This window comes from Capra hircus, chromosome 2, assembly GCF_001704415.2.
Source record: "Capra hircus breed San Clemente chromosome 2, ASM170441v1, whole genome shotgun sequence".
Classification (NCBI taxonomy): Eukaryota; Metazoa; Chordata; class Mammalia; order Artiodactyla; family Bovidae; genus Capra; species Capra hircus.
The window spans coordinates 71,311,133-71,338,540 of NC_030809.1; the positions used below are offsets into that span (position 1 = coordinate 71,311,133).

General features: G+C 44.6%; 2 protein-coding genes across 3 annotated transcripts in view; one reads left to right on the forward strand and one right to left on the reverse strand.

The window, feature by feature from the left end:
• Positions 1 to 26,024, forward strand: part of GPR39 (G protein-coupled receptor 39) — a 271,737-nt gene extending 245,713 nt beyond the window's left edge. The window contains exon 2 of the mRNA XM_005676206.3: positions 23,413 to 26,024. Within this exon, the coding sequence (XP_005676263.2) occupies positions 23,413 to 23,921 (509 nt within the window). The 3' untranslated portion in view covers positions 23,922 to 26,024. The remainder of the gene's footprint in view (positions 1 to 23,412) is intronic.
• The window catches only part of LYPD1 (LY6/PLAUR domain containing 1), a 55,547-nt gene continuing 46,423 nt past the window's right edge, over positions 18,285 to 27,408 (reverse strand). For both annotated transcript variants that reach the window (XM_018062051.1, XM_013970061.2), the window contains one exon: positions 18,285 to 24,602. In XM_018062051.1, coding sequence (XP_017917540.1) covers positions 24,367 to 24,602 — 236 coding nt within the window. In that variant the 3' untranslated portion in view covers positions 18,285 to 24,366. The remainder of the gene's footprint in view (positions 24,603 to 27,408) is intronic.

Below are 27,408 nucleotides of genomic sequence, written 5' to 3' on the forward strand. Positions count from 1 at the left end.
TGTGGCCACTGCTGAGTTTTCCAAATTTGCTGGCATATTGAGTGCAGCACTTTAACAGCATCATATTTTAGGATTTGAATTATTGAGGTAGAGCTTCAATATTTGAATTTTTGCAGAGACACAATTCAGCCCATAACAGGGGTGACATTTATCATTCTTGCTGGAATACTTTTTAAAAAGTATTTTTTGGACTTTTTATTGAAGTCTTATAAGTTTACAGTTTGAACACATTCACAGAACTCAGGAAAGAGAACATCACCAGTACCCACACAGCTCCTTTGTGCCCCCTTGTCTGATCTCCCAAGGATAACCAGTACCCTGACTCCGAACATCATACCCTTGCTTTCCTGTTTTATTTTTAATTTTTAATTAATTTGGTTTTGGCTGTTCTGGATCTTGGTTGTTGTCCACAGGCTATCTCTAGCTGCAGACAGCAGGAGCTACTCTCTAGCTGTGGTGTACAGGCTTCTCATTTTGTTTCATACCACAGGTTCTAGGCAATTGGGCTTCAGTAATGGTGGCATGTGGGCTTAGTTGCCCCTTGGCATGTGGAGTCTTCCTGGATGGGATTGAACCTGTATCCCCTGCATTGGGAGGCAGATTCTTAACCACTGTACCACCAGGGAGGTCCTTGCTTTCCTTTTCTTGTGCTTTGTGTATGCAAAATCATAGAACATGTAGTCATCTGTGTCTGCCTTCTTCACTCAGCATTATGTTTGTGAGATTCACCCATGTTGCAGGGTGTAGTTTATTTTGCAGATTCCTACTGCTTCCTGTAGTCTGTGATATCCCACTGTGCAAATATTCTATTCATCTACATTTTTTTTTAACCACTGGTGAGCTTTTGCATAGTTTTCACATAGAAAAGTTGCTATGAACATTTTAATCCATGCCTTTAGGTGGACGTATCTTATGCATTTCTGTTGGCATTTACCCGGGAGTGGATCTGCTGGGGCAGGGGACATGCAAATGTATAGCTTTAGTGGAGATTGCCAAATAGTTTTCCAAAACAGTTGTGGCAGCTAACATACCACCAGCAGTGTGTGAGCCTTCCAGTTGCTCCATATCCTTGCCTATACGAGTTTTATTTTCCCATCATGTCCTTTTACTTTAGCTATTTTGTTCAGTATGTGGTTATATCTAACTGGGGCTTTAATTTGCATTTCCCTGAAGATTATGATGTGGAATATCTTTGAATTTGTTCGCTGGCCCCATTTGGATAGTCTACTTTGTGAAGTTCCTGCTCAAATCATTTGCTCTTTTTTTTTCCTTTTCCCTACTGTCTATATCTTATTGTTCTGTAGGAATGCTTTGTTTGTTCTCTATGAGTCCCATGCTGATGCTGGAACAATTTTGACGATAAAAGAGGGAGGAGTCTATAAATAAGCTGGGACAAATGTTGTAAACCAAGATCATCCTCAGTAAATTGGGCAAACTCAAATGGTCAACACAGTGTGTTCCAATTTTAAGAAGATTTTAAAAGGCAAATCTGAAGGCATCAAGAACTCATAGATGAAGGAAGAGAAAAAAGAGTCATGTTTGTAAGTAAATGGCTTTGTAGGGGACTCAGTTTCCTCTTTTCCTGTGTCTTTCTGAAAAAAGTTCACCTTCAGAGCCCCGTATTGGAATGAATTTTTATTCCCGTGTGGGGCTGATGCAGCATTCAGCTTTTTCTTGGTCCGTTGTCTGCCTTAGGTTGATTAAACTTCTGACATTTTATGATCCTCTTAGTCCAACCTCTATAGAATTAGAGAGAATCATTCTATTAATGAAGAAACTGATTTTTTTAATGTATTTGACTGCACTGAGTTTTAGTTGCAGCACATGTGAGTTTTCATCTTTCTTGCAGCATGTGGAATCTTTAGTTGCAGCATGCAACTCATAGTTGCAGCCTGTGGCATCTAGTTCCCTGACTAGGGACCAAACCCAGGGGCCCCTGCATTGGGAGATTAGAGTCTTAGCCAGTGGACCACCAGGAAAGTCCCTGAAGAAACAAATTTTTTATTGGTTAAATGACAAATCCAAGGTCGCACAGATGGTGAGTGCAGAGCTGGGGCTAGAATTCCAGGCTGCAGGGTGTTCTTGGTAAGTACTGAATATTTTAATCAACCCATATACCTCTGATTGAGTGCAAAGTCATTGCAAGGCATTGATAGCTGCTGAAATCTTGAGGGGTGAGGGGAAGGCCTGGAGTCAGAGGTTCTGCCATTGATGGTGCTGGGCTCAGCTGTCACCCTGTTTTCTTATTGGTCAAATAACAGGGCTCTACTGGAACATGTCCTCAATATTCCTCAACTCTCAATTCTACATCCAAAAATACTTTGCATAAAGAAAGAGAAAGGGTAGCTGTTTTGTTGTTTGTTTGTTTTGGTAACAGGAAATGAATAAATAAGTATAGATTTCCTATGCAAGGTAAGTATTGAATTGCTTTAGTAATAAAGAGAAAAGAGAGAAACCAAGCTTTGCATAGTTAAAGTCCTAGTGATGTGAGTGGTAGAAAGCAGCCACTAGTCCTCTCCCTGTCTTTTGCTTCAGATGGTGAAGGGAGGCATTCTGGTTATACCTGAAAGGCTGAGTGATGCTGCCTTAGGAGACTGAAGAATCACCTCTGTAGGTCACAAAATTAAAGAGACTTATATAATTGGGACTGTTATGGCTTGAAGAGAAAACAATATTCAAACTGGCTTAAGCAAAAAGAAGGAAGGAAAAAGTACTTTTTAGTTCATGTAATTGAAAAAATGCATGGGTAGGTGTTATTTCAGGTCTGGTTGGATCCAGTTTCAAATAATGTTAGAAATCCTTGCCCCCCTCTCTCGCTCTGTCTTTGCGTTGCTTTCCTTTGCATCGGCATCAGATTCAGGGAAGGCTTTCCCATGTAGGGTTTACCTGGTTGTGCGACACACCCAGACTGTTTCTTTCCCTGTGGTTCCAGCAAGTATCCCAAGGCTGGGTCTGAATGGCCTGACCCGGCCCTGTGTCCATCACTGAATGGGCCACTGTGACTCTGACTGCCCACTTCTTCAGCATCTATCCACTTCTGGGGACTGAGAGTAGAACTTCAAGGATTGAGTCAGGGACAGTGGTTCCCCAAAGGACCATTGGAGTGCTCTTCTTGAAGGAAGGGGGAATTAATTCTAGGCACATACCAAAACTGATATGCACTTTACCACCTGTGATATTGTGATTTATAATAAGAAATATATATGTGGCCTTTGTCCCCATTTCTGGCACAGGGCTCTTAAAACCTTTGGAATTGCCTAAGTGAAGAGCACAATGGAGATGTCTTTTGTTATACGAATGAGGTGACTTTTGGAGGCACCTCTGGATGGGGCTAGTTGCCTGGAGAACCAACAATGTGGTTATTGGGTTAGACTTTTCAGTCCCACCCTGGACCTCCAGGGAGGGGAGAGGGGCAGGTTGGAGATTGTGTTCAGTTATCAATGATCAATAATTTAATCAATCACACTTGCGTAATACAGACTCCATAAAAACCTCAAAGTATGGGATTTGCAGTGTTTCCCAATGGGTGAACATGTCCCAGTTGGTGAACACTTGGAGATTTAGACAGAATGGTGCCCCAGAGAGAGAAGAAAAACTCCACAGGGTCCTTTCCCCGTGTTTGCCCCGTGCATCTTTCTCTGGCTGTTCCTGACTTCAATCTGTTGATGATGAAGGGGCAATCTAGTAAGTAAAGTATTTCTCTGGTTTCTGTTTTAGTTGCCTTAGCGATTTAATCAAACCCAAGGTAGAGGTTTTTGGAACCTCAGATCTTTAGCTGGTTGGTTGGAAGCACAGGTGATGACTAAAGCCTGCAGCTGGCATCTGAAGTGGGGGAGGGGAGTGGTTTTGTAGGACAGAGCCCTTACCCTATGGGATCTTGACGCTGTTTTCAGGTAAATAGGGTCAGAATTGTGTTTATTTGTAGGACACCCTGCCACAATGTTAGTGCAACTGGAGTGCAGTGGTGTGCAGAATCTGTGCTTAAGGCAAGATGGTAGCAGAGAGGCTTCTTTATTTTTCCCTCAAATCCAGGATTCTAGGAAATATAGAGGGAGGGAAATAAAATTTACTATTGAGTAGCAATATGCCAAGTATTGACATACAGGTTCATTTTATATTCCAAATGTTACTGAATGCAAGTCTGTGTGCCTGGCATAGTGAGGCCAAATGATACTCAAAAGTGGGAGTCTGGAGCAGAGGAAAGTTCCTTGTAGGGCCGTGCAAGGGGAATGAGTGGCTCATGCTCAAAAAACCCCAAAATCTCTGAAGGGTTTCAGCAAAACCTTTTTAAAGGCAAGGTGAGGGAGAAGGGTCACAGGGTGTGTGGCCAGCTCCTGTGCAGTTCTATGACTAATTGATGGTGAGGTAACAGGGTAGTGTCACAGAGTTAACATGGTCAGTCCGTAGGGTCCATGTGCAGGCTACATGCTCATGATCAAGTGTCAATTTGTTCCATTTTTTGTGGTTTTTTAGCATCAGTAAAACTCAGGAAATATACATGAGAGACTATGATCTGGGCACTTCAGAGGGGAGCTACAGTAGAGACTATGGGAAGGGGGACTGTCCCAGGAAGTCCTCATAGGGTCCTACTCAGTTACACAATCATTGCATTTGTTTTTTGTTCAATCACTCAGTTGTGTCCAGCTCTTTGTGACCCCATGGACTGCAGCATGCCAGGCTTCCCTGTCCTTCACCATCTCCCTAAGTTTGCTCAAACTCATGTCCATTGAGTCAATGATGCCATCCAACCATCTCATCTTCTGTCGCCCTCTTCTCCTCCTGCCTTCAATCCCTCCCAGCATCAGAGTCTTTTCGAATAAGTCGGCTCTTCACATCAGGTGGCCAAAATATTGGAGCTTTGGCTTCAGCATCAGTTCTTCCAATGAATATTCAGGGTTTATTTCCTTTAGGATTGACAGGTTTGATCTCCTTTCTGTCCAAGGGACTCTGAAGAGTCTTCTTCAACACCACAGTTCAAAAGCATCAGTTCTTTGGTGCTCAGCTTTTTTTTTATTGTATAAGGAAGATATTTGGCACCCCACTCTAGTACTTTTGTCTAGAAAATCCCATGGACAGAGGAGTCTGGTAGGCTGCGGTCCATGGGGTCGTGAAGAGTCGACTTCCCTTTCACTTTTCACTTTCATGCATTGGAGAAGGAAATGGCAACCCACTCCAGTGTTCTTGCCTGGAGAATCCCAGGGACAGGGGAGCCTGGTGGGCTGCCGTCTATGGGGTCACACAGAGTCGGACACGACTGAAGTAACTTAGCAGCAGCAAGGAAGATATTAATTTCCTAATTTTACTATCAAAGAAAAAGAGGCAAGAATGTTAAGTACTTGCTTCCTAGGGGCACATTATTAGTTGGTGAAAGATCCCAGTTCTTAGTCAGTGGGTCCTGATGCTAAAACCACCCTCACACGTGTCTGCCTTCTAAACCTGGGCTTCACTCATAAACATCCAGTGAATGGAATCCTTGGCTATGGGAAAGGAGAAAGGGGTGTGGCTTGGGTCTTGCTCTTTCTCTGAAGCTGGCCAAATGACCTTGACCTAGTCTCTTGCCTGCTGTGAGCCTCCCTTTCCTCAGCTGTAGTTGGGTGGTAGTTGGAGCAATCTGTAATGTGCTCCAAAGCCAAGTGTGACTATCTGTGATCAGGTGAAAAAGGGTACCTGGCTGTGCTGGGCTTGGGCTAGTCACACTTGGCTTCAGTACATCTGAAGGTGGCTCTCAAATTATCCTTTGAGCTTCTGATCATGCTCAGTACCAGCATGCACCACCAGGGCAAGCTGGTCCCCCATGCCCACCCATTCTTCTCCTGGGGCTTTGTTTTTCTTCCCCACCTTAGATGCATCTTGTAGCCTGTATTCTCCCCCACCTGACACCTGGACCTTGCTCCTGCCCGTGGCTGCCCCTAGTAGAGCCTTGTCCTGGCAAACACCTCCTCTGAGGAGTTCCAGAGTTCCCAGAGCTGATGCACAGAGGCCTGTCACCCTCTATGTCCTAGCCTGCCTGTCCTGGGTGGGACAACTTGCTCTAAGAGGCTACTCAGTCTCCTGCAACTTTCTCCATCCTGTCCTAAAGGTGTTGTCACATCAAGCCTGAGAGACCTGCACATTCTAGCTCGACCCCAGGCAGAGCTCTGGCAGGAAGGAGGAGTCCTGTTCCTCACCCATTCAAGGCCAGGGGGCAGCCTTCCTGGGGGAAAGGTGGCTGTCCCACTGCCTGCCTGCCCTTTGTTTCTCCTGGTTCTAGAACAACCCAAAGCCACTCTATCCTTTGCACATCTGTCTGGGGTGGGCTTGGGAAGGTGGTATCTGATTTGTCTCCTACAAGTCCAAAATTATTTTTGAAGTACCATTATCCTAAACAATAAAGTGATGTGTGTGTATTTATAGATGTCAGTACAGTAGGATTCCAGTTTTTTAGTCAGAAGTTCAGGACGGGACTCTGGTACATTTTTTATGGAATTAAAAAATTTTTTTTCATGCATCCAGTGACCAAGTATTAAGGCCCTAAGAGGAGAGTGAAAAAGTTGGCTTAAAGCTCAGCTTTCAGAAAACGAAGATCATGGCATCTGGTCCCTTCACTTCATGGGAAATAGATGGGGAAACAATGGAAACACTGTCAGATTTTATTTTGGGGGGCTCCAAAATCACTGCAGATGGTGACTGCAGCCATGAAATTAAAAGACGCTTACTCCTTGGAAGAAAAGTTATGACAAACCTAGATAGCATATTCAAAAGAAGAGACATTACTTTGCCAACTAAGGTCCATCTAGTCAAGGCTATGGTTTTTCCAGTAGTCATGTATGAGTGTGAGAGCTGGACTGTGAAGAAGGCAGAGCGCCAAAGACTTGATGCTTTTGAACTGTGGTGTTGGAGAAGACTCTTGAGAGTCCCTTGGACTGCAAGGAGATCCAACCAATCCATTTTGAAGGAGATCAGCCCTGGGATTTCTTTGGAAGGAATGATGCTAAAGCTGAAGCTCCAGTACTTTGGCCACCTCACGCGAAGAGTTGACTCATTGGAAAAGACTCTGATGCTGGGAGGGATTGGGGGCAGGAGGAGAAGGGGACAACAGAGGATGGGATGGCTGGATGGCATCACTGACTCGATGAACATGAGTCTGAGTGAACTCCAGGAGATGGTGATGGACAGGGAGGCCTGGTGTGCTGTGATTCATGGGGTCGCAAAGAGTTGGACACGACTGAGCGACTGAACTGAACTGAACTATGCTGTACTCAGCATGCGTTGATGGTTGGGACATGGGCTTTGCGTCTCCAGGTGCTCTCAGTGAGCCAGATCTATATGGAAATTCATAGTTAAATTGGTGTGGTTGAGCTGTCATGGAAGCAAGGACAAGGTCTGGGAAGATTCCTCCTTAGAATGATCAGGGAGACCTTCGCAGAGGAGAGAATCCTTGAGCAGGTAAATTCCAGGAGTTTCCTAGACTCTGTCATGCTTAGTCATTCATTCACGTCTGCCTCTTTGGGACCCCGTGGACTGTAGCCCACTAGACTTCTCTGTCCCTGGAATTTTCCAGCCAAGAGTACTTGAGTGGCTTGCTATTTCCTTCTCCAGGGGATCTTCCCAACCCAGGGATAGAACTCATGTCTCCTGTGACTCCTGCATTGGCAGGTAGAGTCTTTACTACTGAGCCACCTGGGAAACCCAAAGACCTGGTTGATCCTAGAAGTGTGAGTCATCTGGAAAAGCCTGGGGCTCAGGAAGGGAATGGCGGAAGACAGGCAGCAGATAGGTAGTTAAAGGTCTGGATGTGATGTGGAGAATTTGACCACTGGAGTGTGGACCAGGTGTCAACTCGCCGTCTTCTTAGAGTGTGGATTTTGACCAGCAGTTTAGGGGTACAGCCTGAGAGTCTGGATTTTTAGCATGCTCTCAGGGATGCTATGGGTCATACTCTGATAGCAAGTGTGAAGGACTTAGGCATCACTGAGGACTTTACATAGGGAATACTTATAATCTCTGGAATTTATATACCTGGAAATACTAAAAAGTATGTATATTGTCTAATTTAATTCATACAGTAACCTTGTGAAAGGTGACTCATATCACCCCAAATTTTTCTAATGAAAGTGCTTTATTTATTTTATTATTTTTGGCTGTGCTGAGTCTTCTCTATTTCATGGAATGGGCTTCCTCCACTTGTGGCAAGTGGGGGCTACTCTCTAGTGCTGTGTGGGAGCTGCTCATTGTGGTGGCCTCTCTTACTGTGGAGCAGGGTATCTAGAGAGTGCTGGCTTCAGTAGTTGTGGCTGACTGGCTTAGTTGCCTCATGGCATGTGGGATCTTCCCAGACCAGAGATCAAGCTAGTATTCCCTGCATTGCAAGGTGGATTCTTAACCACTGAACCATCAAGGAAGCCCTATATCACCCATAATTTTTACAGGAGGATCTGGGATTACAGGGAAGTTAAGACTCTTGAGAGTCCCTTGGACTGCAAGGAGATCCAACCAGTCCATTCTGAAGGAGATCAGCCCTGGGATTTCTTTGGAAGAAATGATGCTAAAGCTGAAGCTCCAGTACTTTGGCCACTTCATGCGAAGAGTTGACTCATTGGAAAAGGCTCTGATGCTGGGAGGGATTGGGGGCAGGAGGAGAAGGGGACGACCGAGGATGAGATGGCTGGATGGCATCACAGACTCTATGGACGTGAGTCTGAGTGAACTCCTTGAGATGGTGATGGACAGGGAGGCCTGGCGTGCAGCGATTCATGGGGTCGCCAAGAGTCAGACACGACTGAGCGACTGAACTGAACTGAACCGAAATTTACGAGGGTTTTGTTATTGGAAAGGGGCTCAGAAACGTGACAACCCCTAGTTTATAAGGTAACTCATCTGTGATCTCTAAGGTCTTTCTGCGTCTGAAAATCCATGTTTCTGTGATTTGAATGTGTTGCTCATGATTATGCTGTTTTCTTCAAGATGAAGGTTGAGTGAAAGGCTTCACTCCATTCTGGGGCTTCCCATGCTTGTCTCCCTGTCTCAGCTAAACTCTGGGAGGGGGTGGGATTGGTCTCTGGGTTATAAACATGGAGATGTGTGATGGAGGTGATGTAATTGAATTTGTGAACATCTTTGATTAGAAGATCCCAGGTTTTAAGCTTTCTGGCTTCCACTCATTTTCTTTGTAACCTGAACCAAATAGGTTCAGTGTAATGTATGCTAACCTTTTTATCAATAAAGAATAAGGCCAGCGGCCCCCACCCAATCTACCTCACTATATGGTTAGAATATTAGATTGGCAGGTCTTCCCACTTATATTATTCAACTACCATGTGCCAGATATTGTGCCAGACACTGCAGATGTAGAATGGGACAAACCCAGCCTCTAATCCCATGGAGCTTTCATGGCTGAGAAGACAGGCATGAAAGACTGTTGTTCCAAGTTCAATGTCCAAATTACAGAGTGTGGCAAAGAAGCATGGGGTAATGGGAAATTACAGTATGGGGCTCAAACATGAGGTCTGGGATGATTTCTTGGAGGAAGTGGTCTTTCAGCAGAGAACTGAAAAATGGATAAGAATTTGCATGGTGAGGAGACGGGAGCCTGGCTGTATAAGAGCCCGAGGCAGGAGAGAGTTGGCTGGCTCCAGAAAATGAGAAGGGGTGAGGTGTTGGGGAGCAGACAGCACGCAGGGTACAGGAGAGCCTGAAGGAATAAGTTAAGTCAGAGCCTATAGGACTTGTTAGAGATTTGGAGCTTTATTATAAGGTTACAGTTCTTCTAAGGTTTTAATAATAGGCCATTTAAATGTTATAAGCAAGAGGGTGACATGAACTTTTCAGCTTAATGAGATGATCCTGGCTTGGGCAGGAGTGATTTTGAACCAAACCAGTGAGTGAGCTTGTGTCTCATCCAGGCATAAGATAAAGACAGCTCCAATTAGGGATCTTACAGTGGGGGTGGAGAGAAGGGGACAAACTGGGGAGGGAAAGCTGACAGGTTTAGAGAAGGACTAGATTTGGAAAGGATGAGGGAGGAGGTAGAACAGGATGACTTGCAGGTTTCTAGCTAGAAAAATCAGTGAATGGTGGTAGAGCTTATTAAATTTGGGAGCAGAGGAGGAAGAGAAGGTTTCAGCGGGTGGTTGGTCATTCAATTTGGACATGTCCCCATATAAGGTCTGATGAGCTTTTCAAGCCATGATATTGAATAGGGTGACAGCTGTGGATGTCTCCTGACGCTGGCAGTGTTGATTTGGGAACTGCATATCCCTGGAGATGGTATCTCAAGTCAGAGGCATGGAGGAGGTAACCAGAGAGAGGAACTGAGATGTGTTTAGAGCTGGGACAGAGCTTGAAGGTGCAGTTACCCAGTCCAAGCTTGCACTACTCACTTCACAACAGGACAGTAAATCACAAGACCAGTTGTTGAGGCAAGGAATAGAGACTTTGTTTGGAAAGTCAGCAGACTGAGAAGATGGTAGACTAATATCCCAAAGACTCATCTTGCCTGAGTTAGCATTAAGGCTTCTTTCATGCTAAAAGTGGACGGAGTGTTGCTGCAAACTTCTTGGCGCAGGAATCCTTTGTTCTTGAAGCTGTCTGTGTAGGTCAAGTCTGCATGTTTCTGTAAACCCCCAACAAGACAAATGTTATTCTCTGCTCTGTAACTTTCATCTCTATGTGAATGGAAAAGTGTTATACCTTTAAAGGTCAGAGCCTTGGGGAGGGGCCGTCCTGTGTATTTCAGACTATAGACAATGTGCTTAACTTATAGTAAAAGCAACAGAAAACAAAGGTTAAAGTAAAAGAAATAGATCCAATGTGAAGTCAGATTTGTTCTTCTCTATTACATTGCCCTTTGGTCATCAGGTTGGGGAGACAGCAAATGAGGTACCAGGTGCAGAATAGCTTTAAAAATTAAAGTAGGATACTATTATTGTTGGACTGAACTGGACTTAATATGAATAATAATGTTCATGGCTGCCAATTAACTGCTGCACTTGGAGAGATGATACTTAATGTTCCCAAATCTGCAAGACTATTTCTTCACAGTTCTGTTTGTCCCTCTGAAAACCCACCAGGAAGGATTTATTCTTATCATGTCATGCTACAGTAATTTCATTTTCAAATCATTAACAGGAAGGCATCCTCATCTGATCATTCTTGGTACAAAACCCTATCTTAGAAGCCTGATACCGTCTCATCTACTTTTCTGAGAGCTTTACTGATTTCAGTTAAGACCTTCGGGCTTAAATAAAACACAAATATAAGTTTGGCTCTTTCATAAACCTCTTTTGATATCTCTCCCATCAGCTCTTTTTTTTTTTTTTTTTTTTTTGCCTCCTGTTCTGGCATTTGGCTATAGATTGTTCCAGGGATTTCATTGCTAAGTTACATGATATGAGCAGATAAAGGGGAGTGGAACTCATTTTCTAATTTACTTTGAAACTAAATTCTAGATTGTATTTATGGGGAGGGGAGCAGCCTATGATGAGCGAGAATAGTCTTCAACTCTGAATTTTTAAAATGGATTTTCATAGGAAAGCATCCTTCCTCGAGCTCTTCCTGTGCCTGAGAGTGTGGGTGGGGTAGAGGTTCTTGCTTCCCATCAAATAAATCTAATCAAAAGTAGATGTTTAGCAGGAGCCTAGCCTGTCAGGCTCCTATTCAAAGCTAGTTTGCTTCTTTGAATTTCATCAAGCTCCTCTTATAGTAACAGGAAAGTTTATCCTATTCCCCTTACATGTAAAAAGGCCCCTTCAAGGCAATACCTTTCCTTATGATAGAGATGTGTTAGAGGGGATTTTTTATTTCTTGACGGTTGAGATTCTGTTATGTACCATGATACCCATCAAAAAAATTTACTTCTGAACTTGTGGCCATTTAAATTGAAATACCTTTGAATTGGGGATTCAGAAAGCATTTGATCGTTAATCCTTCTCGGAGGCTCTCCAGCTGAGGGCAGGCTGCTGGGCAGCATTTTCAACAACATGGACTCTGGACCTTGTCAACTGTCTGAGTTTGGGCAGGTCATTTAACCAATTCATATCTCAACTTTCTTATCTGTGTATTAGCCAAGAAACTAAGTAGTGGCCATCTTGTGGGGCTTATTAAATAAGCAAGTGTCAGTTGAGTGCATAAAAGAGTGTCTGAAATACATGCACAGTAGATTAACTTTAGCTGGTATTACTTCTACCCTGGGGCGGCCAGTTGGATTGTATAGTAAGTAATACAAGTGACCATTCATTGGCCGTTGCTATACTCTATACTTTATATGCATGTATATCCTTTAGCTTTTCTTACCACAATTCCTTAAAGTAGATGCTGTTATTTTATCCATGTCGTGGAGATATAAGTCCATGGTCACATAGGTGGTAAATAGCAGGGCTGAGATTCAAAGCCAGGTCTGTCTGACTCCAAATCCCAGCCCTTCCCTTTTCCACTGTACCATAGCTCAGTCGGTGGACACACCCATGGGCACTGGCTGTGGGTGTGGGTGTGCTGAGGGTGGAGGAGTGGATGGAGGGAAGAAGCGAAGTTCAAGGTCATTTGGAGAGGCGGCCTTATTAGCCGAATTAACCAGATGACCAGATATTTATGGAGTATCCCTGCCACTTGTCATTCTTCCTGGAGAAGAATTATGTGGGGATAGGAAGTTAGGGAGGACTCGGGGTTCTTGTCTTCCTGGAATTTGAAATTTTTCCTTCTTCTTACAATCCTATCTTCTATCAATTTTCTTCTCTTATTACACCCTCCACTGCTTGCCTCTGTAGCTCCTTAACCACCCTGCCCTCCCACCCTGAGACCTATGTATGTGTGTGGAGGGAGAGAGAAATGATTCAGGGTCTTAGGGCAAAGCAGCAAGAGCCCCATTTCCAGGTGGTGGAAAGACGTGTGGCCTGGGATTGAGGAGACCTAAATCAGGATCCTCTCTCTGCTACTGAATAGCAGGAAAATCCTGGTAAGGTCACAGGGGCCTTATTTTTGAGTTGAGGCTTGAAAGGTGGGTGACATCCTGTGGTTCTAATCAGCCTTCTGGGTCCCTTACCTCTGGGAGCTGTCCTGACGGCAGTGAGAATGCTCGTGGTGAGGTAGCGGTGGTGATAATAGGGGTGGAAGAGGAGGTTGAGACAGTGATGATGGTAAACGTGTGCCAGAGATGGCAGTGGGGGTGACGGTGGTGAAGATGGAGATGGCAGTGGAGGTCATGGTCGTGGTGCTGGTTTGGAGATGGTGATGGTGGTGGAAGTGGTGGCAGAGATGGAGGTGGAGGTCATGGCAGTGGAGGTACAGGTGAGCATGGAGGTGCTGATGACGAGCGTAAGCCCTTATCTAGCACCAGGCACTGTGCTTATTGGCACTTTATGGCCATTATCTCACCTAATCATCCAGCAGCTGTTGTCATCTCCATTTTGCATATAAGAAGCCGGCGCTTTAGAGAGAAAATGTGAAAATCCCTTGGTAGGCGGAGTTGCCTAGGTCAGATGCAGGTGGAATTACAGGTGCCAGAATATGTCATTGGAGATTTTATAACAGGCATAGAGTGGGAGGACTGGTCATCTGGGGAGTTAAATATTTTCATGTTCTGCTCTCCCCAGACCCTCTCCCTCTATAACCAAGTTGTGCCCAGATGGAAATTTAGGGTCATAACTGCAAGAGTTCTTCCTCCTGAGACCACAGAGTGTGTAATGTAGAAAATGTCTCCCTCCACTTTTATCAGATGCTTGTCTCAATAATTTCTCTTCTTTTCTCTGTGAGTTTTCCCCTTTGGTTCAAACCCTAACCCTTATGCTTTGGGTTTGTGGCTATAGCTTCTCTCATAAAGACTTGCAGCATATTCATGGGAGGCTGTGATTGATGGGGGTCCCTGAAGTGAAGTATTTTGGGGCCAAAGAAAGTCCTCCAACATGTGTCTTTTCTATATCCTATTTCTCCCAATGATCCTCACTTGTATTCTGTACCCCAGGAGGCCTTCCTATAAACAGAAGAAACAGGTTTCTAGCATGGAGAACTCAGGACTGGGGGAACAGCGCATGGACTGGGAGACGAGAGCTGCTCGTGTCTGAAGGCACGGTTCAGACCCAGACTCTCAGCCCTATTAGCACCTCCTCCTTGGGCCTGGAGGTTCTGACCTTGCTGGATTGAAAAGGTGGTCCCTTCCTCCAAGGCCTACTCTCTCCTCCTCCTTTCCTTAGGATGGGAATGGAAATAGTCCAGGCAGGGGCCCTGCATCAGGAGGCTTAGTACTGACCCCCTCTGTATGAAGAAGCTGGCTTCGGATGAATTCTATATACATGAAGTGAATGCATATTAAATGTTCTCTTCTCCAGCCCCTCATCTAACCTCCAACACCCCCTCTCCCTCCTACAAATGTTTATCGAGCAATTACTTTGTAAAGATGTTCTGTTAGGTGTTGAGGACAGGAGAGTGAAGGTGGAACATCTTGACCTCATGGAGTTTACGCTTTAGTTGATCCTACAGTGTCCTGATGACAGGGGCTGTTGTTAAAGGTGCCAGTGATCTCATAGCAGGGAAACCGATAGAGCCTTGTGGAGACCAGGAAGGCTTCCTGGAGGCAGTGCCACTATGTGGAAACTTGTAGAATAAGAGCTGGATCCAGCGTGGCAGCGGGGTGAGAGGAGTGGAGAGGGAGGGAGGAGGAAAAGAAGAGCGTGAGGACGACGTGGTCCAGGCACAGGGATCAGTGTGTGGGGGGCCCAGGGATGGGAAAGAACAGACTGGGCGGTTGCTTGCCCCACCTGGGCCTGGCCTGCCTCAGTCACAAGCACGCAATGCTGGTTCTCCCAGGGTCCCGGTGCCTCTGCACAGAGGGACCTCAGACAGCAACCAGGACCCACAGGCATGTTGGCACCTCTCTGCGCTCCTGAAATGCCTGTGTCGCCTCTGCTGTTTGGGCTTGGCTGAACCCTGCTCCATCCATGAGCAGCTTGGTTTCATGAGGTCTGAGGGGAGCTCGTGACCAGTGCAAACACCATGAGACTAGGAGGCCTGATGTTTGGACTCCTGGGCTGGGTGAACTGGGGCCTCTCTCGGCACTTCTCTAGGGCTTTTGCAGGCTCATCGGTAGATTCATGGCTAAATGTTTTGTTTTTTTCAGTGCTTGCATTCTGGGGTTTTAATTCTCTACCACTTGCAAAGAACTAAATCCTATTAGAAACTGCAGCTTTTCAGCCATGAAGCTGTGTTTATAAGTGGCACGGTCATCGCCACAGGGGTGGCATGAGTTGATGATCTGGAGAGGATGGCTGGTCATCACATGATCTGCTGCCTCCCCCACATGCTTGCGGGGGGCAACACAGTCCCCATTACCACCACCCACTCCTGGGCTGTGCATTACTAGGGAGGAAGTGTTCAGCTTCACTCATGGACTTTGGTAGTGACCCCAGACCCAGGGACATCACTGTCAACTGATTCAGAACAGACACACAGAAACGGATTCAGAAAGCCACACAGCTGCATACAGTTGAGACCCACATAGAAAAATATTTATTTAACAGATTCCAGTTGATCACTGACCATGCATCATAAAGGAACAGAGGCACTAAACCACGACGACGACCCTAAATGCTGCTTACTTGGAGTGCAGCTCCCAGACAGGAGGGCTTGTTTTAGAAATATTTATGTTGTTACTGCGATTTATAGCTTGTCTTCTTCTTATATTGAAGCTTGCAGAGCAGAGTGGGACGGATGTCATGCTTAGCAGATTGCAGGCCATCTGGAATCTGGGTCCCTGGCCTCTACATAGTGGATGGAGCCACCCTGGGGATGGGGGAACCATCTTTTCCTGGGCTTCATCAAACAGCTAGGGCAGGGACAGGACATCAGACCGTCTGTCTTCATGGACAGAAGCAGCCATCTGTGGCCTCTACATTACTTTAAAGCTGTGACCTGCCTTCTTCTCTGAAAACCAAATCCCAACAGCTCTTCTAGCTTCTCCCAAAGACCATTTCTCAATGGGAAGGAGAATAAGGTGGCAGAGCAGTTTTAAATGAAGGTCTTTAAGCTGACGCCTCATGGGAAATGTGACTGTGAGGTGTCCAGGCAAGTCCTGGGAGGGTCAGAGGACACAGAACAGGGAGTAGCTCTTCACATGGGGGTGTCCAGTGTACAGCCATCACCTGTGTTCCTCACACCCCATCTGCTTCCAAAGCCCTCTACTTTCCTTTGGCAAACAGCAATGAATGGTGACCGTCGTTCCAGGAAGCCACCTGTTAGCTATTAAGGGACTTGCCTGCACGTGATGCAGTCCTGATCTCAAAGCCGTGGGAGAAAATGGAAGAGGTGTGTGCCGGTGACGTAAGCAAGGCTGTATATGGCTTAGTTACTGTGATCTTAGGGAAAGATGGAGTGGGGAAGGGGGAAAGAAGCAGAGCGAAGAGAAAGGAGAGGTGCTTCTTACTGGAGACACATGTAAGTAAAGAGGGGGGAACAGAAAGGAGTGAGGAGAAGGAAAAGGATGGGGAAGGAAGGGGAGGAACCAGAGGGAGGGATTTCTGAGCTACTGCCAGCTCAGAGTTCCACTCATTCAAATCTGATGCTTCAAAGGCAAGTCTGTACCAGCGATGGGGCCACACAAATGCCCACAATCCACATTCTGCTTCAATTTCTGCTTCTCTTAGGCCAGCGGTTCTCAAATTTGAGTATCAACACCAACCAGTGGATTCTTGCCCCCAAGTCTCTGAATCAGCAGGTCTGGCTTGTAAGTTCCCAGGCGGTGCTGATGCTGCTGTTCTAGGAACCTCCTCTTTGAGAACTCTTGTCTTAGAAAGTGAAAGTCGCTCAGTCGTGTCTGACTTTTTGTGACTGCATGGACTCTACAGTCCATGGAATTCTTCAGGCCAGAATACTGGAGTGGGTAGCCTCTCCCTTCTCCAGGGGATCTTCCCAACCCAGGGATCGAACCCAGGTTTCCCGCATTGAGGGTGGATTCTTAACCAGCTTAGGCACAAGGGAAGCCCAAGAATACTGGAGTGGGTAGCCTATCCCTTCCCCAGTGGATCTTCCTGACCCAGGAGTCAAACCAGGGTCTCCTGCATTGCAGGCGGATTCTTTACCAACTGAGCTATGAGGGAAGCCCTCATAGCTTGTCTTAGAGGTTAGAGACTAAATCAATGTTGGTACTGGTTTGGGCTCCTGGAGTCAAAGTCAGCGAGTGAGATCCGTGTCTCAGCTGGCTGGCAGGAGCAGACTGGCAAACACAAAGATATAAATCAAGAAAACGCTAAAGCCTGTTATTGGATATACTTGTCTCTTCCTGGCTCTTCATTCAAATAGCCATATGCTTACTTTCCACTAGTAACTGTGGTTTAAATGTCAGTTGACAAGCAGATGTACCCCACCTTTCTGTGTGTGAGTTAACTTACTGCCCACAAACCCAGATGCAGTGCTCTCTTGCCATCTCCACCCGCCCCTCTGTTCTGGCCACACTGAGCTGTGCAGCTCTCAGGAAGTGGCGTGGCCCTTGATTCCTCCATCCCCACCTGTGCTGCGTTCTTGACCTGGCTGCCATTTTCCAGGAGAACTAACTATTGTTTAGTCACTAAATCATTTCTCACTCTTTTGGTACCACGTGGTCTGTAGCCTGGCACGCTCCTATATCCATGGATTTCCCATGCACAAATACTAGAGTGGGTTACTGTTTCCTTTTCCAGTGGATCTTCCCGACCCAGGGATTGAACCTGTGTTGGCAGGCGACTTCTTTACCACTGAGCCACCAGGGAAGGCTGAACTGACCCACTCTTACTTTCCTTTTTGAATGTTCCCACCTGTGGGAAAGTCAGCCAGCATTGCTCATTGCTGCCATGATGTTCTAGCCAGGGTCTGCTCTTATGACCCTTTGTAAAAAGTCACCAGACTGTGGTTGCCTTGTCCTCAGCTTTTTATCATCAGTGCCTTGGATAGGGGGTGTCTAATTCCTGCTTACTGTGGTTAGGGTCAGGGAGAAGTTAGAATATTATAAGGCAGGAAGAGGATGGACAACTCTACTAATCACAGAAATTCTAAATCATTCTCAACATTCCCCAAGGCTTCAATGATTCAATGAGATGGGTGGAAGAGTCAATCTTTGAGATTTCTTGAAATCACACAAAATACCTTTGGCTTGAGAAAAGATTAAATTTCCAGATCTTTTCTGCTTAGTAGAAGCTATGTATTCTTTTGCAGCACGTGCTTATGTAAGATATATTGGGGGGGAGTAAATGGATGGACAGATGGATGATTAGATGGTGTCCTTATAGACTTGCTCATTGGGTCATCACCTGGAATCATATTTTGTTTTGCAAACATTCTTCAGCTCCTTTTGGGGGGGAATATATGTACTCCAGAGCTTTATCATGTGTCAGTTCTTGAGAGACTTGGTTTTAAAGCAGAATCCAGTGTCTGAAGGTGTTGTGCTAACTTTAACTGGTGTCTGAGATGGACCTGCCTCTCCATTCTATGCTGTGAATGGTCAGCCCTTGAGTCAAAAAGAGAAAGACAAAACAATCCTACTACATTTAAAAATAATGAAAGCCTTCTTTGTCAGTCTCAGGTGGAATCCAGTGTTTGAGCAGTGTGGCAAGGTAGCAGGGGTCCTGCCACCCTGACCTGTGAGATCTTTTTAGGCGAATGACTTAGCCTCAGTTCTGTCTCGTGTAGGACAAGGGAATCTCTAACTGGTCTCCGGGTTCTCTTTCTGATGACTGTAAGATGAGCCATTTCTAAGAGACTCACAAATAGTTATGCTCACTTTAAAGATTTGAGGGGAGAAGAGACAGTGTCAGATGCATGATGCTGCCACATCCCAGGTGGCATAGCTTAATGCACTTCTGAAGACTAAACCAGGCAGGCTGACTCGAATGCTGTTGAAATGTCAGGCTGCAGGGTGGGATGCTGTCGGACATCCGCATTACTTCTGTTTTTTAAACAACATTACTCTGCTGAGAATAACTCTGTGTCACCATCTAATGGCTCTTGTCAGTGTAGTGATCAAGGAGGAAAAATGGAAGTACTTTATGTGGAAAACAGATAAGATATGAAGCTTTTCCTAAACCCAGAGTACAATACAGATCTATCAACAGTTCCCTTAGAACAGTTTACCTGCTTTTTGTGACTGACTTCAGTTCACTGATCGTCATTCAAGTTCACACTAAAGTCATTTATCTGCAGGCTACACATTATACCACACAGACCACGGGATTATAGATTTTTCCAAATATAATATACAAGTCCAAATTGATTGCAGCCCAACGTAAATTTAGTCAAATCTTTAATATACTCTCTTAAGGCATGAATAAAATTTTAAAGCTTTGTCTCAGCTCTGGAGAAGCTGAGACTGGAGCTGAACCAGTTGTAAACAGCCAACATAAAACGTTACTGTTGGACATGGTGTTTATTCTCAGCAATGTGTCATCTAAAATAATGAACTTTTGTTTTCAAATGTAAACATGAGCAATTTACCTGTTAATATAAAACAACAATTTTATAAGGGGGCTAATCTGACTCCCTCCTCCTCAGCAAGGCTGACCTGTGTATCACATTCGCTATGGCATACATATGAAGGCTATGGCACACACTTCATGTTGGCCATTGGCTGTACGTGTGTGTCCAGTGCTCCACTTTCCTAGCACAAAATCACCTTTCGAAGCACAAGAGGAAAGGTACCAGCTATTTTCCCCACCTCCAGTTGAGATAGGGAAGTTTATTCGAGCAGCTCTGGCAGGTGTTTGGCACAGTCTGTGTTATTCCAGAACGATTATGCAAGGCTTAGAATGTAAAATTGTGTGCTTTCAGAATTTAGGCTTTAAATAATTTGTCATCCCTTATAGGGAACGCTTTATGGGAAAAGACTGGATGGACTTGGTCTATGCTATAGGTGAGAATGTGTAATGAGAAATATGATCCAGATTAAACCTTGGTTTACCTGCATTGTCAGAATCTTAGGAGGATAAATACAGGCTGAGTGGGAGATTCCTTGGGGGTTTCCTTGGTTTGGCGGGACTCTCTGGGGATGTGGCTGGGTAGCGGGCAATGGTGGGACTGGGAAGAGGAAGAAATAAGGAGTCTTGCTGCTTTGGGGAAGGGGAATGAAGGATTACTTTAGCCACTAGCCACAGGGGCCTGGTCCCAACTGAAATATGCTGTAAAAGCTACACTGGGTTTCAAAGACTTAGTGAGAAAAAAATGTAAAATGCTGTATAAAAATTTTGATTGGTTAACACATTGAAACCATGTGTGGAATGATATTCGTGGCATACTGGATTAAAATTGACTTCACCTCTTTCTGAATGTGGTTGAGATTTTTAAATGACCACATATGGCACAGTTATGGTGAATAGTGCTACTTAATACCTGTTATGTATAGTGGGATTATGGTTCATGTTTACTTTCTTGCTTGTTTTATTTTTCATACTAAAATGAGACAATATTGTGTCCAAGAAAAAAAAAAAAACATAGCTTGTGGACTTTGAAGTCCAGTAAGCATGTGTCTTGGCTATCGCCCTTGGCTAACTAACCTCTGAGACTCAATATCCTCATCTATAAAATGAAGGTAAGAGCAGTTTTTGTCTTAGCAGTCATGAGAAATGCACAGGAAATTAGCAGAGAGCACTAAGTATTGAAACTAACAGAGGGAAAACACAGTAAGCAATTAGCATCCTTCTTGCTTACATCTTATGACCTGTCCGATGCCTCATCTTTTAGACCTTGACCAGTTCTAACTAAGTGCCTTGTTTCACTTGTTCCCCAAATTTGTATTGTCTTGCATGTCTAAACTTTGCCTTCTTTTTTCTCATCAATGGAAAATCTCTAGTCTGGTTCCTCATCTTCTGCTACTTGTTCAAACCAGGGCAGCGGTCCCTAATCTTTCTTGTACCAGGGACTGGTTTTGTGGAAGACCGTCGTTTCATGGACAGAGGTTGGGGGGTGATTCAAGTGCATTACAGTTACTATGCATGTTATTTCTATTACATCAGTTCTACCTCAGATCATCAGGCATTAGATCCCAGAGGCTGGGGACCCCTGGACTGGACTAAGGTCCCCCCTACTTACTACTTTAACTGTTGAAGCAAGAATTCTATTCTGGCTGAAACTGTAAACCAGCCACAAGTCCTTCATCTGCCCTCATCCCTTGCCTCCTACCCGGGACGCTGGGCCTTTCTTTTATGGAACTCTGCTTCATTTGATGGGATGATGGTCGTTCAATGACAGTTGATACCAGGCAAAGGGGGTGAAGGTAATGGGAGAATGAGGGTCATGTAAACAAGAGATCAAGAGGACGGACAGGAGAAGCAAAATTGTAGAACGTCTCTCCTCTGCCCACACAGCTGCCTCCTCTTTCTCCTTGCTTTAGAAGCCGTACTAGATTCAACCCACGGTAACTACAAGGTGGCTCTTTCTTGCCTCCAAAAGTACAACTTCCCACAGTGCAGTATAGCAACACATCGAAAATCCTGTGTCCAGGTTCCATATTCTAAGAAATGAGACCTTATATGAAGATGCTTGTTACTTGTTTTCAGACATTCAGTGGCAAGGAAGAGGAAAACACTGAAAACTTGGTAAAGATATGTGGCTTCCCTTAGGTAAAGTGAGCTGCCTGGCTCCTTCACAATTAATGGGATGAACCTTTCAGTCAAAGCTACTTGAGATAAAAACAAGGAGACACAACAAAAGAACATGCTTGGAATAGTACAGGTGGCTGGGTGCACCCATCCCGCTTAGAGCAATGGAAAAAAAAGTCCGTGATTTACTATGCAGCTTTTTTTTTTAATATAATCAATCAGAAAAATGTTGATTTTTGTTCTCATCCAGCAGCTGTAACTAGGTATTTCAGAATGTACTCGGAAGGTGATTTTTTTTTTTTTTTTTGCCTTTCATCAGATCGATATGTTACTTTGCCTAGTTTATTTTTAGATTTACTGAGTGTTCTGAAGGTAAAAAAGGGTAGGAAACTCAAAGGAAAGAAGCAAATTGGCTTGTATTTCAAGTTCGGGCTGAATCTGGACAGGAGAAACCCTTAGAAATTAATAAGGGGAGCAGGTTTCCTGGGCCCTCTTTGCTGACAGCTGGGATAGTGGAAGGATTTACTGGTGGAGGGGACTGGGGAATTTCAGTGCCAGAGAATATAATCAGGGCCCCTCTGCTACCCTGCAAGGGATGCTCGCCTGTGTGTGTGTGTGGGAGGGCCAACCCCAGATAGGTAAAGAGGGCTGTTCTTCCTGGAGCATGAATGAAATATTTACTATTGATCAGAGGCAAGGAGGGGTCATTGCCAACAATCACTTCTCTGTAATTTCCTAGAAGATCAGAGGGTTTGAAAATGTGAATGAATTTTTCTTTCTATTACTTAAATTTAGGAGAGGAAGAATTTCTTAAAAATCCAAAACACAGCTCTAGGATATCAGCGGTTTATGTAGCAACTTACATTTGGTGTCTTGGCATGTACAGAGATGAGGGCATGTGCTCTGCAGGTGCCTGGTCTTTGTCTGCTGTTTTACTGATGCTTTTGGTCACTGTGGATAACTACTGTGTGATAACAAGTATCACACAGCATCTTTTTCTCTGTCAAGGGTGGTACAAAGAGCAATGATGGGGTAATTCAGAATGCAAACACATGGGCATGCAAACGTCTGTCCATGTAGTCAACTTTTGATCCTCTTGGGGGCATCTTTTTAGGGCCTGATTTTTTTCTGGGCCACCACAGTGCAGCTTAGTGCAATAAAAAGTGAGCTAGTGAGTTATGAACCTGAAGTTAGGTATTTTCCATTATTTTTGGATAGTTACCTTTTTCCCCCTGTGAGGGTGGAAGATATGACATAGCTAAAAACATCTGAAAAGAAACAGAAATGCTCTTGCAGATATGAACATTGTAATTTCAGGTGTGCATACCTACTAAATATATGTCCAAAACACACTCTCGGTGACTCCTGGTTTTGCCTCCCCTGAAATGGAATGCACAATTAATGTCACTAAATATAATTCTCTGTTACCAAAAGAATGCCACTTCCCTTTTCTTCAAAATATCACTGGATCGCCTCTATGCAAGCATTCTTTAAACTACAAATATTACTTCATCTGATATGGCTATACTGTATCCACCTATCTTTAAAGGACAAAACAAGATTTATGGACTACATAAAATGTTTTCTAGATACACAACAATGAAAACACTTTTTAAATTAACAGGTATCAACAGGTATAAATAACTTGTCTAAAGCATTTAATGGTCTTTAACACAGTTAACTCCCCTGGCCTTGAAAACAGTGTTAAATTCTTTTTTGCCAGTGGCCAAAAAAAAAAAAAAAAAAAGCCCATCAAGTGCACCTTGAAAAATTGGTATCATTTCCCTGCCAGTAAGCACAGAACTGAGGGACTAAATATGTTATGGGTATTTTTTTTCATTGGCCTTATGATTTCTCTCCTCTTTCTCCTTCCCTCTTGCCTGCTCAGGGCTGATTGTTGTGACCTTGGCCGTCTGCTGGATGCCCAACCAGATTCGGAGGATCATGGCCGCGGCTACACCCAAGCACGACTGGACCAAGTCCTACTTCCGGGCATACATGATCCTCCTCCCCTTCTCAGACACCTTCTTCTACCTGAGCTCCGTCGTCAACCCACTTCTGTACAACGTGTCCTCGCAGCAGTTCCGAAGCGTGTTCGGGCAGGTGCTGCGCTGCCACCTGACGCTGCCGCACGCCAACCAGGAGAAGCACCTGCGTGCCCACATGGCCTCCACCATGGACAGCGCCCGCTCTGCGCGCCACCCGCTCATCTTCCCGGCTTCCCGGCACAGCAGTTCCTCTGCAAGAGCTAACATGGTTTTCTTAAGCACTTTTCACAGCGAGGCCAAGCCCGAGTCTAAACCTCAGGAGCTGAGTTGTGAGTCACCAGAACCCAACTTGGAGAGGAAACCAGCCAACCCTGCCACCAGGAATGGTTTTCAGGAGCACGAAGTGTGACTGCTGAGGAAGGCAGGCTGGACTGCTAAGTGGCACTCCTTACACGAAAGCCATGTTACCTTCATGCAGCAGTGATATAAGAAACTGTGCTCCCATCAGGGACAGGAGTGGAAGACGGGCCTGGGAAGAAAGCAGACAGCCACTGAAGTGTCAGCTAAGGGCTGATTCTGCCAGCCTGGCCTCAACTCTGATTACAGATGGGGCCAACTTGCATTCCACCTCCTTCCTTCCTTTAAGGGCACACTGAAAATTCAAGCTCTATGTATTCAGAGCTCACAAAGATGTTTTTTTTTTTTTTTTACACTGAGCTCTTTGTTTCCAAAGGAACTAAAAGAACAGATTCCCCTCCCTACCCAGAATAAAAGGACACCCAGAAGAATCTCGGGGAGCAGGGGGAGGGCAGGCCAGAAGAACAATGCAGGAGGGGTGACATCTCCTTCTGCCTTCAGCAGTGTGCCAAGAAAAGGGCTATCTTGAGGAGCAAGATGGTGCTGGGGAGCCATGGCCGGAGGGCCGTGGCAGAACTGCTCCTTTTCTTGGGCCGGGGCCCGTTGCAAAGAGGGGTGTTGCAGCAGCTGATGCACACCGAGTTCAGTTTCCCTGGGGAGCAGAAGGATTGGTACCCAGCCGAGGCGATGAGGCAGGCTGCTGACGATGCACACGACTTGCGGTACATGATTCCTGCAACACAGACCCAAAGGAGTGAGGTTAGGCCAAAGGACGGCAGCCCCCCGAGCCCAAAGCCCAGGGACAGCACTTCCTTACTCCTCCCACAGCCCAGAACCTTGGTGGGTCCAGGAAAATACTCAAGGTGGTTTCCTTGAGCATCCAAAATCCACAACCTATGCAGTGAAGAAGACAGGCCTCATTTCACTTGCTTTTGACAATTTTTCTCAAGGCTATTTGAGATGCCAATACCAGTGAATAAAGAGCTGTTACTATCAAAGTTCATTTTTGTTTAAAGTCGGAATTCACACTGTGTACTAGACAGAGCTTTTTATTTACTTTTTTTGGTTTAAACTGTCTCATGCCAGAGAGGACAACAAGCTGAGCCTTAAGATCTTATCTCTGTTATTACTTTATAAGCGGCCACAGAGATGGCTCACAATGATGTGTTTATTAAATCCTGAATTCTCTCAATAAAGACCAAAGCCCAGTGAGAATAAATGAGATCCCTCTAAAGAGGCCCTGTGGGTTCAGTGAAGGAGGGGTCTGGCTAACAGTGTGCTGAGCACTGCCTCAGTCCAAGGGAAGTTTTGCCCTTAAAACATGGCCATTAGCCAAGTCAGCCCCACACAGCCAACACTTAATAACACATACTGTGTGGGCACATGGGTTTCTCAATAAAACTGGGGGCCCATCTTGAGCTCATGTATCATGTTCAAATTGTAGCCTACTTATCAAGTTAGGGTGTCTTGGATAATCATTTGACTTTATAAAGATGGGCATTTACTCAAGTAATAGGTAAGCTTATTAAATCCTTTCCTGGATGCCAGGCATTCTCCAGATGGCTATACTATCTCATTTACTACCTGCAACAACATTACAAGGGAGGCCCCTGAGATGATGCCCATTTAACAGATGGGGATAGCAAAGGAAATTTAATAACTTGTTCAAGTCACACCTCTAGAAAGCAGAGCAGCTGTGATCTGAACCAAAGAGTCTGGTCCCATGCTGTCAAATCTGTAGCACTGTATATAGCAAAGTAGCCACCCATGTTAAACACAAAATGGTTTTGTTTTTCACAGCAGAGAAGACTATAGCTTTTGGTGTATGTGTGCGGCTATTTTGTATCAATGACTTACTTTTCTTTTTGGCCATATGATGCCACACTAAAGCTGGACCTCAAAGGAATGCCTTGTATCCCCCTCAGACACGCAGGGTAGCAAATGGGCTACACACAGTCCACCTGTAGCCAGGGCTCCCCATTCCCTGGGGTTTCCAGCAGGGATGTGTGTTTGCATCCCCCTTTGATTTGGGTCCTTCCCCCTTGAGAACTGCTACTCTGGATGCTAGAGAAACAGTAAAATTGAAGTGCCTAAAACTTCCAAGTGAGAGGTAAAGAAATACTTTAGATTTACATTATTAAAACATGCAATTTTATGTCATTTCTTTTCTATAACTACATGTTTTTAAGAGTTGATTTTCTTACACTGTTAGAAAAACCTGGAAGGTAGCTGGTCTGCTAAGATAAAGGCCCTGGACACAGGATGTGTGTGTGTGGCGGGGAGCACTGCTGATTTCTAAGGAACATGCTACAGGGTGTTTCCCATTTATAGATTTCCCAGTCTCCACATTTTCCAACCATTGCCCATTTTATTTTATTTTATTTTATTTTATTTTTTAACAGTTTATTTTTTATTTATTTTTTTTTAAGATTTAAAATGTTTTATTTTTTATTTTTTTAAATTTTAAAGTCTTTAATTCTTACATGCGTTCCCAAACATGAACCAAAGTTAAATTATTACTATGTTTTTATTCTTCAATATTAAAAGCACTAAGTGTCATTTGTCAGTTCAATAAACTTTTTCCCTTTAAGTAAATTTTTAAAATTAAACAAGTACTGAATACATCTTTCACTGTAAAAAAGTTCAGACAGATAACCTGAAAATGGTCCTTGACCTCTCACTCCAATCCTATGTCCTCCTAAGAGGTAAGCACTCTTACCAGTTTGTGATGCCTTCTTCCAGACCTACTGCTATGCACTTACATGTGTCCATGGAGAAAAGGTGTGTGCACATGTCCTAACAGCATAACATCCTATATGCTGTATATATCTCCTATGTGCATTTTTACTTAGAACATGTCTGGGGATATATTTTTAAGTCTAACTAAATAGAACTAAGGGTAAGTGATGAGACTGGTCAGATAAGTAATGCAAGATGGGAGCCCTAGTTTTTGTGACTGCATCCCATCGGATATCTCCAAATCACTTGGCTCTGATGGCCAGTGGGGCCTACACTTGTGGCCCTGCAGAACTGTATATATCTGCATTCTTTAAATGTTGCTACCAGAGTGTCTGCCTGCTGATCAGCTTGAATCTAGGTGCTACGAGCCTCTTCTTTGGGACACTAACTGACCTCAGCACACACTCAACTACTGGGAGCTATTAAAAACAAAACAGCCTGCTTAGAATTAAATATCATTTGCAGCAACATGGATGGACCCAGAGATTGTCATGCTGAGTGAAGTCAGTCAAACAGAGAAGGAGAAATACCATATGACATCCCTTATATGAGAAATCTAAAAAAAAACCAGATGAACATTTTTATAAAACACAGACAGACTCACAAACTTAGAGAATGAACTTATGGTTGCCGGGGGGGGGGGGAAGTTCGGAGGAAGGGATAGTTTGGGAGTTTGGGATGGACATGTATACACTGCTATATTTAAAACGGATAACCAACAAGCACCTACTATACAGCACAGGGAACTCTGCTCAGTGTTATGTGGCAGCCTGGATGGTTGCGGAATTTAGGGGAGAATG